General features: G+C 45.4%; 1 protein-coding gene across 1 annotated transcript; it reads right to left on the bottom strand.

The window, feature by feature from the left end:
• Nucleotides 1–5950: 5950 nt before the first annotated feature.
• On the bottom strand, nucleotides 5951–13827 carry mrps16 (mitochondrial ribosomal protein S16). The gene is made up of 4 exons (XM_080215164.1): nucleotides 13723–13827; nucleotides 12873–12909; nucleotides 10000–10260; nucleotides 5951–8112 (listed from the first exon to the last, which is right to left on the bottom strand). The coding sequence occupies exons 2-4, from the start codon at nucleotides 12883–12885 to the stop codon at nucleotides 7973–7975; spliced, it is 414 nt and encodes a 137-aa protein (XP_080071290.1). The 5' UTR covers nucleotides 12886–12909; nucleotides 13723–13827; the 3' UTR covers nucleotides 5951–7972.
• Between the last annotated feature and the right edge of the window lie 437 nt (nucleotides 13828–14264).

Below are 14264 nucleotides of genomic sequence, written 5' to 3'. Positions count from 1 at the left end.
TATTCTTTCTATAATAGAGTGACCAGAACTGTACACATTATTCTGAGTGTAGCCTCACTAATGTCTTGACAACTTCAACAAGACGTTCCAACTCCTGTATTCAATGTTCTGACCAATGAAGCCAAGCATGCTGAATGCCACCGTGCTGACTACTTAATTGTCCCTCAGTAGCCTCCCCCTGCCAGCTCCCCCATATGTTAGCCAGATGACCATTCCTTCATGTGCTAGTAGGCTATGTTACATTGCAGCCAATCCCACCCTGTTCTTACTCATTGTTCAGCAGAGATACTGAAGACAGACTCCTTTATGCTTTCAGGTGGTGGAAGGGGTCTTTTAACCCAATTGTCTACTTCTCCTTTGTGCTTATGTCCACAACTGGGTGTCCCTAGAGAAGGAGTAAGCAGCAGGCACCAGTATGAAGTCTTCCCTGATTAGTGGGCCCGGAATACCGGGAGTGCTTGATCAACCCCCAAAACATTTTGATTTAATTTTGGTAAGTTTTCTTTCAACTTTTGTTTCAATGTATCTTTAAGGGGTTGCTCATTTGTCCATTAGTTTTAATTGAAACTCGTTCTAAAGTGCGAAGGTGATCAGCCAAATGTCGTGGTACACATCGGTACCAATGACATAGGTAGGAAGAGTGTGGAGGTCCTAAAGAGAGAGTATAGAGAGCTTGGAAGGAAGTTAAAAAGCAGTACCCAGAGGGTAGTAATCTCAGGATTGCTACCTGTACTACATGCCAGTCAGGGTAAGAGTAAGATGCTTGGGCGGATGAACACGTGGCTGAGGAACTGGTGTAGGGGGCAGGGTTTCCGAATCTTGGATCATTGGGACCTCTTCTGGGGCAGGTGGGACATATACAAGACAGACGGGTTACACCTAAACTACAAGGGGACCAATATACTTTCAGGGAGGTTTGCTACTGTTATTGGGGAGCATTTGAACTAGATTTGCAGGGGGATGTGTACCAGAGTGCCAGTGCCGAAAAGACAGGTTAGTTCAAGCAAAATCACAAATGGAAGGGTTGACTGTGGTGGAAATAATCTTTTGAGGTGTGTCTGTTTCAATGCCAGGAGTATTGTGGGGAAGGCAGATGAGCTGAAGGCATGGATTGACACGTGCAAATATCACATTATAGCCATTAGTGAAACTTGGCTACAGGAGGGGCAGGACTGGCAGCTCAATGTTCCAGGGTTCCGATGTTTCAGGCGTGATATAGGCAGAGGGATAAAAGGTGGGGGTGGGGGGGGGGTGGTATTGTTGATGAGGGAAAATGTTACAGCAGGATAGATTAGGGAGCTTGTCTACAGAGGCCCTATGGGTGGAGCTGAGAAACAGGAAAGGTATGACGACATTAATGGGGTTGTATTATAGACCACCTAATAGTCAGCGAGAATTGGAGGAGCAAATCAGCAAAGAGATAGCTGACAACTGCAAGAAACAGAAAGTTGGGATAATAGGGGATTTTAATTTTCCACATATAGATTGAGACTAGCGTACTGTTAAAGGTTTAGATGGGGTAGAGTTTGTAAAATGTGTTCAGGAGAATTTTCTACATGAATATATAGAGGTGCCAACTAGAGAGGATGCGATATTGGATCTCCTATTGGGAAATGAGTTAGGGCAGGTGATGGATGTGAGTGTGAAGGAACACTTTGGATCCAGTGATCATAATGCCATTAGTTTCAACCTGATCATGGATAAGGATAGATCTGGTCCTCAATTTGAAGTTCTAAACTGGAAAAAGGCCAAATTTGATGAAATGAGAAGGGACCTGGGAAGTTTGGATTGGCACAGGCTGTTCTCTGGTAAGGATGTAAATGGAAAGTGGGAGGCCTTCAAAGGAGAAATTTTGAGAGTGCAGAGTTTGCATGTTCCTGTCAGGATTAAAGGCAAAGTGAATAGGAATAAAGAACCTTAGTTCTCGAGGGAGACTGTAACACTGATTAAGAGGAAGAGAGAGTTGTATGTAATGTACAGGCAGCAAGGAACAGATCAGATGCTCGAGGAGTAAAAGAAGTGTAAGAAGCTACTTAAGAGGGAAATCAGGAGGGCTAAAAGAAGACATGAGGTTGCTTTGGCAGACAGAGTGAAGGAAAATCCAAAGAGCTTCTGTAAGTATGTAAGGAGCAAAAGGATAGTGAGGGATAAAATTGGTCGTCTTGAAGACCAGAGTGGTAGACTGTGTATGGAACCAAAAGAGATGGGGGAGATACTAAGTGGGTTTTTTGCATCTGTATTTACTGAGGAAATAGGCATGGAGTCTACGGAAATAGAGCAAACAGGCAGGGAGGTTATGGAATCTTTACAGATTAAAGGGGAGGTGCTGGCTGTCTTGAGGCAAATCAGAGTGGATAAATCCCCAGGACCGGACAGGGTATTCCCACAGACCTTGAGGGAGGCTAGTGTTGAACTTGCAGGGGCCCTGGCAGACGTATTTAAAATGTCAGTATTCAGAGAGGAGGTGCCGGATGATTGGAGGGTGGCTCATGTTGTTCCGTTGTTTAAAAAAGGTTCCAAAAGAAATCTGGGAAATTATAGGCCAGTAAGTTTGATGTTGGTGGTGGGGCAAGTTAATGGAAGGTGTGATAAGGGATAGGATCTACAAATATTTGGATAGACAGGGATTTATTAGGGAGAGTCAACATGGCTTTGCGCACGGTAGGTCATGTTTGAACAATCTATTAGAGTTTTTCAAGGAGGTTACCCGGAAAGTGGATGAAGGGAAGGTGGTGGATGTTATCTACCTGGATTTCAGCAAGGCCTTTGACATGGTCCCTCATGGGAGGTTAGTTAGGAAGGTTCAGTCACTCGGTCTACATGGGGAGATAGTAAATTGGATTAGATACTGGCTCAATGGAAGAAGCTCCCTTTGCACACCCATATACCCATCAACCACATTTATGAAGGAAATATCCTTACTGACTTCCATTGGCACATCCTGGAATATTGGAAGGGAATTAATAGGATTATCATCAAAAGACATAAATTGAAAAGGGAGATATTAGTCAGAGTTCATGCTGCTGATCACCATTGTTGAAAAGGGCACATTGAGCAAGGGCGAGATTGGGCTCAGATACAATGCATCTGAACAGTCTTCATTACTCACTGCCTGGGTTCACATGGCCCCCTGTGTACATAAAATTTACACTAAAACGAGGCAGAACCTGAGGAAAGGAGGTGGAGAACAGTGTGGGGTCCAAACATGACAGTCAGCACAGGGTCAAGTGTGCGCAGGGTCAGGGTGCTTACAGGGCCCAGGTGCGCGCAAAGACCAGGGTGAGCACAGTCTCAGGTTCCAAGTGACACCAACAGGAAACAAATGGTTCGACAGCTACAAACCACAGTGTGCACAGGTCTCCACTTGTTGAGTAAGTGCACATCAAATCCGATCTCTCAGATTCATTGCTCTACAGTCAGGGTCTCCTTGTCTCTGTGACACATTTCTGGTCCCAGATCCGGCTCCTTCTCTTTGCTAGATTTTCCCTGTTTCCACTCTGTTCTGTACACCTCCTCCAGACACTTTCTTTCCTTTATTTGTTTCATTATTGTTTACTTTTGTCATCCACCCCCTTCATCATTTATTCACAGCTTCCCTTTCACTTGTTTTCCTGTCCCCTTATAATCATAGAATGATACAGCGCAGGCCATTCAGCCATCAGGACTGGACTGGATCTTTGAAAGAGATTTCACACAATTCCTACATTACAACAGTGACCTAAACTACTACTACCTCACACTAAAATGACATCATTGATTGTGAAGTGCTCGAGGTGCTCAATGGTTGTGGAAAGCATTATGTAAATGTAATCTTTTTTCACTGAAAGCTGATTTCCACACCACCCCTAATTTAACATCCTAGATGAAAGCTCAATGATGTGAAGTGTTAACTCTTGTTTCTGTCTCCACATACACTGTCTGACCTGCTGAACATTTTCTGTCTTCATTTCAGATTTCCAGCGTCAGCAGCAGTTTTGCTTTGGGGTGAGAAGGGAGGACACAGAGACTTTACCAGGTATTGTGGCACCACTAAAAATAAGGTGAGGCAGCAAACGACAAACAAGGGAGTGACTGTTGAAGTAACACCAATTTCAGTAAACAATGCTGAGCAAATAAAAGTAGACAAACATTCACATAGGATGATGCCAGTGGCATCAGCACGTCCCCCTTCAACCCAACACAGTGTGCTAATATAGTAGTCATGATGTGGAGATGCTGGCGTTGGACTGGGGTAAACACAGTAAGAAGTCTGACAACACCAGGTTTAAGTCAAACCGATTTATTTGATAGTAAACTCACAAGCTTTTGGGGTTTCTCCCTTCGTCAGGTGAATGGAGAATTCTGGCCTCAGACAGAGCATATAACAGCACAGACAGTTTACAGATTACTGATTAGAATGCAAGTCTTTACAACTAACCTGCTGTTCAAGTCTTAAAGTGGCTGACAATGTGAGTGGAAAGAGCAATAAGCACAGGTTAAAGAAATGTGTATTGTCTCCAGACAGTACAGTAAGTGAGGTTTTGCAAACCCAGGCAAGTCATGGGGGTTACAGATAGTGCAACATGAACCCAAGATCCCTGTTGAGACCATCCTCATGTGTGCGGAACTTGGCTATCAGTCTCTGCTCAGCGACTCTGCGCTGTCGTGTGTCGTGAAGGCCACCTTGGAGAATGCTTACCCGAAGGTCAGAGGCCGAATTCCCGTGACCACTGAAGTGTTCGCCAACAGGAAGGGAACAGTCTTGCCTGGTGATTGTCGAGCGATGTTCATTCATCTGTTGTCATACCATCTGCATGGTCTCCCCAGTGTACCATGCTTCGGGACATCCTTTCCTGCAGCATATTAGGTAGACAACATTGGCCGCGTTGCAAGAGTATGTGCTGTGTACCTGGTGGATGGTGTTCTCACGTGTGATGATGGTATCCAAGTCGATGATCCGGCATGTCTTGCAGAGGTTGCTGTGGCAGGGTTGTGTGGTATTGTGGTCACCATTCTCCTGAAGGCTGGATGGTCTGCTGCGAACAATGGTCTGTTTAAGGTTGTGCGGTTGTCTGAAGGCAAGACGTGGGGGACTGGGAATGGCCCTGGCCTCTGACCTTCGGGTAAGCATTCTCCAAGGCGGCCTTCACAACACATGACAGCGCAGAGTCGCTGAGCAGAGACTGATAGCCAAGTTCCACACACGAGGACAGTCTCAACAGGGATCTTGGGATCATGTCGCACTATCTGTAATCCCCATGACTTGCCTGGGTTTGCAAAACCTCACTTACTGTGCTGTCTGGAGACAATACACATCTCTTTACCCTGTGCATAATGCTCTTTCCACTCACAATGTCGGCCTCTTTAACACTTGAACAGCAGGTTAGTTGTAAAGACTCGCATTCTAATCAGTAATCTGTAAACTATCTATGCTGTTATATGCTCTGTCTGAGGCCAGAACTCTCCACTCACCTGACGAAGGGAGAAACCCCAAAAGCTTGTGAGTTTACTATCAAATAAATTGGTTGGATTTAAACCTGGTGTTGTCAGACTTCTTACTGTGCTAATATACACTGCCAATTTCCCCCCACCCCATACAGCTGCCTGCCACAGATCATTTCTGCAGAGGGTACAGGTACAACCCAGGCACTACAGATTTTTTTAAACCAGTGCTGGATTTATTAAAAGCCTTTAAGTGATTGTTCAAGAATTGAACAAAAATGGGCAAATAGGCAAGTAGAACCAAGGTCCGAAGCCAATTTGTCCAGAAGATGTTCATCATCACTCTGCTCTCACAACACGAACCGTGATTCAGAAGGAATTCCGGCACCTGTGCCTCTGCATGTCAGCCTCTTTTTTGGTCATTCCTGGGACACGGGCATTGATGGCTGGGCCAGCGTTTATTGCCCATCCTTAGCTGAGAGACAACCACATTGCTGTAGCTCTGGAGTCACATGTAGGCCAGACCAGGTAAAGATGGCAGATTTTATTCCCTAAAGGACATCAGTGAACCAGGCAGGTTTTTAACAGAATCGATAATGGTTTCACAGTCATCAGTAGATACTTAATTTCAGATAGTTTTTACTGAATTCAAATTCCACCATCTGTCGTGGTGGGATTTGATCCCAGATCCCCAGAATATTAGCTGAGTTTCTAGATTAATAGTCTAGCAATGAAACTAAACACTAATCCTCCCCTAAAAGGTCTCTAATGGCAGTGATCCAGTACCACGGGGGAGACAGTGGGGTGGGTGGAATGGACTGTACCAGTGTGGCTGGGGAGAGGGACAGGACAAGATTGTTCCAGCACCCCTGAGGGCTCGCAAGCTGCTCCAAAAGTCTGGACTGCATGATCTTCACCACACCTACCAAGTGTTTAAAAAAGGGTGTATGAAATATTGACACACCTGCCACACGTTTTACAGAAAGTCACTAGCTGCTACTATAGTGTATTTAAACACAGTTCAGTGTTCCTGAGCTTTGGAGAAGGTTCCCATTCCTAACCCTCTGTATCCCACTACTGAAGTGTGAGAATGGGAAATGCGGCTAGGATCGCCCTGGCAGTGACATCCTCCACTCCCCAAAGCAGGAAGAGGGTTCAGCAGAGTGGCTGGACAGCAAATGCCAGGCAGCCATGACTTTTCAGGCCTGTTGCATTAGACAACACAATAGCTCAAGATTTCAGAGATTGGGACATCCTGTTTCATCCCAATATGTGCAATTTTACAACCTCACTCGGGTGAGGCTCATCAAATCCCGCCCAAGGCCAACAGAGAATTCTATTCTGTGAGCCTGGGGTAAAATTCCAGCCTGTGCCTGTATTTTCCGTAGAAGAGATTAGTCACAGCCCCACCTCACTGCACACGCTGAGCAGTTTCAGGCACCCAGGAAGGAGGACCTCCTCCTGGGACAGGCCAGGCAGGGGACCATCTTGGCTGCTCTCTTCTGCAGTTACTTTGCTGTCAAAATTTTACCCCAGGCTCATAGAACATTGGTCTCAGGTGGAATTTTACCAGCCTCACCCAAACGAGGTCATAAAATCCCACATATTGTTTTTAGGGATGACTCAGGATGCCCTGGCAAGGGAGCGCATGGTTTCTGCTTGCACTGTCAAGGCCATCTGTGGCTAGTGGGCACCGTAGTTACTGGGGTGCGTTATCGACCTCTGTCACATTTTGTTTCGACAGTTGAAGTTTCTCTTGAGATTCTGTTCACCTTGATGTAGTATCCTTTTAAGGAATTATATTTTAATTTATCCCACAGTTTACTGATTTAGTTTATTTGATTCAACAAAAAGAAGCATAATGCACATGGCCACAATTCAGTTACAGTCGGAACTGTCCATTCTTGGATAGTGGTTGGATTGAGAAGCTGGGATTTTGTGCTTAGAAATTATTATGGGATGCATTCAAGATGAACGGGGGAGAAAGGAATATAAGAATATTCTTAAACGGGCTGAGATAAGTGGGTTGGGATGAGGTTTGTATGGAGCATAAGCATTGGCCTAGGCATGGTGGGCTAAGTCTCCCTGTGCTAGTCTGTACATTAGCTGATACAGCATAGACAGAGTGATCTGTTGACTACAGTGGAGGAAGACAAGGTTGGGATGGAGATTCAGGGGCAGGGGGAAAGGAGGGGAGGGTGTACTGAAACAACTGAAATACTTCAGGGGCTGAATGTTAAGTTTGGAATCCCAGTGAATGAGTGCTCCCGCTGTAATTCAGTAACCTGTAATGACACTTGGCCAAGTGTCTGAGCTATTTAACACAAGGCTGTGGATTGGGAGCTATACAATATTAAAGTTTTACTTATGTTCTTCACAATCATCTGTTCATAAAAAAGTAATTAAGTCCCATGACAATACTGTTTGCCGTCTTGTAGACATAGTCCCAAATCAGGCAGAGAGATCTCCAATGCATGTTCTAGATGGTATTCATTGAGGCATCGGTGAGTGTTATTGTCCCATCTCCAGGGTTTATACTGTAAGTCTAGTATTAAGCACTCGGCTGCTCATCTCCTGCAGCTTCCACAGGCTCTTCCTTGGACTCAGTTTGAGCCTTTAACGCCTGCTTCTTGCGAAATCTCTCTGCCCCAGTAACCGTCATGGGGTGCAGAGGGAAAAAGCCAGACAGACCTAGCAATTAAAGAGAAGACACAAAAACATTTATCATCAAGAAGCACTGACATAAAGTTGAATTTCTAGCTCCTGATTTAATGGGACCTCGTTAAAGCAGCAACCCCAGGGATGCAGTACAGTGGCCCACAAGGCTGGGGGAACCTGTGGCCAGGGTGTGGGTGGGGCAGAAGTGTTTGAGCAGCCAGAACCTTTTTTGCTGCTGCACTTTGGCCAGTAAGTGACTCTGGCCTTTAATCTATCAAAAGTAAGGAATCGGGCCCTCTCCTAGTTGCCTGACCAGCCAGGCTTTGCTGGTGCACCTAAACCTAACAGACTTAACCAGTCAACATCACTGCCACAGAACTCAGCAAAAAGGAGCAGGAGTAGCCCACGAGGCCCATCAAGCCAGCTCTGCCATTCAATACAACCATGGCTGATTCTGGGCTTCAACTCCATTTCCCCATTCGCTACTCGTCTCTTTTTAATTCCCCAAGAAACCAAAAGTTTGTCTATCCCAGCCTTAAATATATTCAACAATGGCAGCATCCACACCCTCTGGAGCAGAGAAGTCCAAAGATTCTGAACCTTTTGAGTGAAGTACTTCTCATCTCAGCTGTAAATGATTAGTCCATTATCCTGAGACTGTGCTCCAGTGTGTTTGAGTTCCCGAACAATCTCTCAGCGTCAGTCATATCAAACCCCTCCACCCACTGGACCTTGAATGTATCAGTGAGATTGCCTCTCGTTCTTCTAAACTCCAGAGAACAGAAGCCCAAAGTACTAAGTTTATCATCATAGGAGAACCCTCTCACAGGCACCATCTGGTGAACCTTTGCTGTCCCATGTCCAATGCAAGGACATTCTTCCTTAAATATGGAGACTACACACTGATATATATACCCTGTGCAATTAGAATCCCTACAGTACAGGAGGCAGTCACTTGGCCCTTCGCGTCTGTACCAATCACTATGCCACCCAGGCCCTATTCCCTTAACCTATAACTGGAGCAAGACTTCTTTATTCCTGTACTCCAAACCGCTTCAATAAATATCCAACATGCCATTTGCCTTGCTAATTGCTTGCTGTATCTGCATGCTAACTTTGTGTTCTTTGTACAAGCACACCCAACTCTCCCCGAATATTCACAACTTAAAAAAAGCTCTCTGCTTGCGACCAAATAACTTCACGCTTGCCCACATTGTATTCCATCTGCTATCTTGTTGCCCACTCACTTAACCTGACCACATCTCTTTGTAATCATAGAATCATAGAAATCCTATAGTGCAGAAGGTGGCTATTCGGCTCATCGAGTTTGCACCGACCACCATTCCACACCAGGTCCTATCCCGACAACCTCACACATTTACCTCGCTAATCTACACATCCCAGGACACCAAAGGTCAATTTAGCATGGCCAATCAACATAACCAGCATATCTTTGGAGTGTGGGAAGAAACTAGAGGACTGGAGGAAACCCTTGCAGGCATGGGGAGAATGTGCAAACTCCACACAGATGGTGATCAAAGCCAGCAATTGAACCTGGGTTCCGGGAGTTGAGACGTAGCAGTACTAAGCACTGTGCCACCATGCCTCTCTCTGTCCTCCTCCTACCTGCATTTTCAGAGAGCACAGAGGCCCATGTGTTGCCTGTTGGGAGTGGCTGTAGGGTTGGTTCAGAAGGGAGAAGGACAATACGTCAATAGATGGAAGATTAAAAATTGGGTGTTCATGCCCCCTAATGGCAGGGCATGGAATGGTACCACTTGATGTCATTCAGAGCATGACATTTAACATGTCATGGTCTGTGTTGGCTTAGTTGAAATAGACATGCAACAGAGGTGCTACTGTTATCAACTGGCGGTGAGAGAGTAGACAGAAGATTTGGAAAGAAAAAGAGCTGATTACCTAGAATTTTCTCAACAGGCTTTGTCATGTGTGCTCCACAGGCCAGCCAATACTTGATCCTCTCAAAGTTCAAACTGACCAATTTCTCATTGAAGATGTTGGGCATGGGGTCATATGAGCCCAGCTGCTCCAGGTACTTGCCATCCCTGGCCCGCTTGTTGTGTGCTGCAACAATCCGGTAGAAGGGTCGATTTGTGCAGCCGCCCAGAGCCATGCGGATACACACAAAGCCCCGGTGATAATATTTCAGCAGAATCGGCGCTGAAGAAGAGGCAACACAAACACATGATCCAAAACAGAACTGGGATCAGACACAGATTATACAGCATTGCATACTGCACCCCCATACCCGATGCACAGATTATACAGCACTGCACATAGCACTCTCATACCCTACACATGGTTTATTCAGCACTGCACACAGCATCCCCGTACCTGACACACGCTTTATACAGCACCTTCTTACCAGAGTGATGAAGTATTTTATATTTAATGGGGTTATTTTAAAGTTGTTCCTTTCTGCAGGCAGGCAGTGTGTCAGGAAACATGCAGCTCAGATGCTGGGAAAGCAGGATAATTTAGATTATTTAGCCTTGTAGTGTTTAATTAGAAGAGAGCTAATATATTTTTGTTTATATAGGGAGATTTACCTAGGGGTTTTGATAAAAGGAATGGAAGCTGAGGTTTTTGACTTAAGGACACAGGATCATGTGATAATGTGGTTAATGGGAGGAGTTAGGTATGCAGCAGAGAGAGAAACGACTTTCTGTTCAGTTTCTGGCTGGGGTCGTTTAAAAAAAGATGTCTGCAAGCTGCTCTGAAAATCAAAACTTCTCTGAAAGCTTCAAGGAAGTTAACAATTTGTAGCAAGTATTCCTAGATTTGCTAATTATATTTAAAGTGGTGTTTGAGTTTGAGGACTATTGCTTATTCATGCTGGTACAGCATTCAGCACTGCACCTCAGTGCAAGGGACCCAGGTTCAATTCCTGGCTTGGGTCACTGCCTGTGTAGAATTTGCACATCCCACCCCCACCTTGTCTAAGTGGGTTTTCTCTGGGTACTCTGGTTTCTACCCATAGTTCAAAGATGTGCAGGTTAGGTGCTTTGGTCATGCTAAATTCTCCCTCAGTGTTCCTGAACAGGTGCTAGAATGTGGTGACTAGGGGATTTTCACAGTAATTTAGTTACAGTGTGAATGTAAACTGACTTGTGACTAATAAATATACTTTAACTTATTTGGAACTGAAATAGAGATAAGCTGGAAACCATTTGTTCCCTTTCATTTTTTAACTATTGTTCAACTGTTAAAAGTAAAACTGCTTCATTTTATTTGAATTATATTTGAACTGTTAATAAATAAAGCTTGTTTTGATAAAAGATCCTTAATTTGTCAGTAGAATTATTGATACAGCAAAGGTCTTATCCTCACATTTGTACCAAAATAGAAAAAATAGTTGAGGTTTAGTCTGGCTCCCTAAATATACCTTTAACCAGACACATAGATTATACAGCACTATTACACAGCACTCCAAACAACCCCCTCAGATTACACAGCACTCCGCATAGCCCCTTTACACAGATTACACAGCACTCCACACAGTCCCTTCACACGGATTCTACAGCACTCCACACAGCACCTTCAGAATGGGGATGAGGGACACAAAAGGTGGAAATGGTGACTGAATGTAGAGGACTAAAGGCAGAAGTTTCAATGCTGCTTTTAAAAGAAGATGCAGAGGGGAGTAGTTGTAGGAGGATGTTACTGTCACTAGCATCTTTGTGAATATCACTCCAGTTCAGTAGCCACACTGGAGAGCCATGTGTACATTCCAAGCCAACAAAAATTCTGTTGGAGGAGTGGGTTGGCAGAGATACTGTCCTTTAAGATTCAACACTAAACCCAGATTTCAGCTCAGTGCTTCTGGTGGATGAAAAGGATCCCAGTGCACTATTGGAAGAGTAGCCTGTTCACTAGATCTCCAGGGCTAAACATTGCCTCCCCCACCCACCATCTGCAGCCAACACCAAATGTAGACTGACTCAATGATCAATGCAACTTGCTATTTGTTGCCTTTGTATGAGATCTTGCTGTGTGTAAAACAGCTGCTGTGTTTGCTTCCAGAACATCAATGGTGGCATTTCCCCCAGATACATGGTCTTGAACCTCCAATTGTGGTGTGGGGTTAGATTGGCTACATTTAGAGATTAGAGACTGCACATCACCAGATCCAACATGGGTGGACAGCAAGAGGCACAGAGAGACTAAAAGAATCTGTGAGGATCAGATTGGAAAAAATTCACCCAGGACCCAGGCAGGCACACATGCATAGACATTCTCTCTTCCTTGCTCTTTCACACTCTCATGCTCACACAAACATGCTTTTTTACATGCTTTCCCTTTCACACTCACCTATTTCTCCCTTGTCCTGTTCCCCCTTCCATCCCATGGCTGCTGCCTGGTTTGCTCTGCCATCTGCTTTCTTCTCAATTTCACTTTAGCCTGCACCTTTGAGAATTTACTTTCTCATTATTTCCAGTTTATGCAACCAATTAGAGCTGACTCCTCACTGCATTTGCTGTTCAGCTCATGACAGACAGGAACCACCCTCCAACTGGAAAGCAACTTCATTCCATTTTATAAATTTATACATCAGGCTGGCCTACCGTGGAATCCTGGATGGAGCCAGCCAAATTTCAGGGTACCGCAGAACCCAGTTTAGGAAGCCCTGCTCCATACTGCTAGGGTGAAGTGGTCTCAGTGCAAACAATAGACAGAAAACAGGTATTACTGAGCTGTGAAATCCAGCTGGGTACCCTGGGGGACTAAACTGGTGAAAGATTTTTCCTATTAGGTTGTTGTGCCGTACTTACAGAGATGAACCATGGCTTTGCTCTTCCAACTTTACACCTGGGGAGAAAAAAAAATAAAATAAGTCCACACCGTATGTTCCAATCTACAGCCCTTCCTACACATTTGGCAATTTTATTATGGTTAATTTTCTCTCCTAAAGGTGCCACATTATGGTTATTCAAATTGTACACAGATAAAAGTGACTCTCCAGATACGACACTTAAGTGGCTGATCCTCAGGGAGTGAGCCAGGCAGGCACAAGAAATTGGAACACAGAAAGGGTAGATCATTCAGCCTCTCAAGCCTACTCCACATTCAATTAGATCATGACTGGTCCATGACATCAATGCCATCTTACTACACCACCCCTGAATGCATTGATGTCATTAGTATCTAGAAAGCTTTCAGAATTGGGTCATTGTCCTCTCTCAAATCCTGACAAGCTCTAACAGGAATCACCCAGGATGACTAAAACCCAGGTTGATGAGTGCGCTAACATAAAGTATAACCTTGTTACAATGAGCCCTGTCACAGATCAGTGAACGAAACCCAGAGGCTCATAGGGTTAAACCTCACATGAGATAACGCCATTGGGCACATTGGGCTCCAGTCCATTTCATACCTCTGACCATTTCCAAAGTTAAACAATCTCAGAATAAAGTACTGAGGAAGTCCTGGGAAATACTTATACAGGAACGCAGCAGAGAGCTGCAGGATCGTCATCCCCGCAGAGGAATCCTGGAGAATACACAGCCTTACACAATTATTTATTTGCCATTTGCAGTGGAGAGGGGGAAGGGGGTTGTCAGATAAATGGGGGAGGGGAGTGCTGCTGCGTCTCAGGCCCCAGGAACTCAACCATGGAATCACCAATGAAGGGTTTCCACGCCAGGCTCAGGCCTTCCTCCCTCCGACTCCTCTCTCGGTCTCACTGCCGCTCTCAGCTCCGCACACTGAGCGCCGCCATGTCGCCGCTCTCTGATCCGGAAGTAGAACACGGATGGACGCAGTGACTGCATCAGCGCCGAGGGGGCGCCGCATTGTCAGAATGACGGAGCTGCACAGTCAGACAGTCAGGCAGTAGTGAGGGAGTGCTTCACAGTCAGTCAGACAGACAGAGGGTCAGTGGTGAGGGAGTGCTTCACAGTCAGTCAGACAGAGGGTCAGTGGTGAGGGAGTGCTTCACAGTCAGTCAGACAGAGGGTCAGTGGTGAGCGAGTGCCGCACAGTCAGTCAGACAGTCAGTCAGTCAGACAGACGGTCAGTGGTGAGCGAGTGCTGCACAGTCAGTCAGACAGACGGACAGAATGTCAGTAGTGAGGGAGTGCTGCACAGTCAGACAGTCAGACAGACAGACAGACGGTCAGTAGTGAGGGAGTGCTGCACTGTCAGAGGGTCAGTCAGACAGACAG

Source organism: Carcharhinus amblyrhynchos, chromosome 30 (genome assembly GCF_965287045.1).
Source record: "Carcharhinus amblyrhynchos chromosome 30, sCarAmb.v2.hapA, whole genome shotgun sequence".
In the NCBI taxonomy this organism is placed as follows: domain Eukaryota; kingdom Metazoa; phylum Chordata; class Chondrichthyes; order Carcharhiniformes; family Carcharhinidae; genus Carcharhinus; species Carcharhinus amblyrhynchos.
The sequence above is the reverse complement of the archived record's forward strand: the minus strand, read 5'-3'. Positions and strand labels throughout refer to the sequence as shown.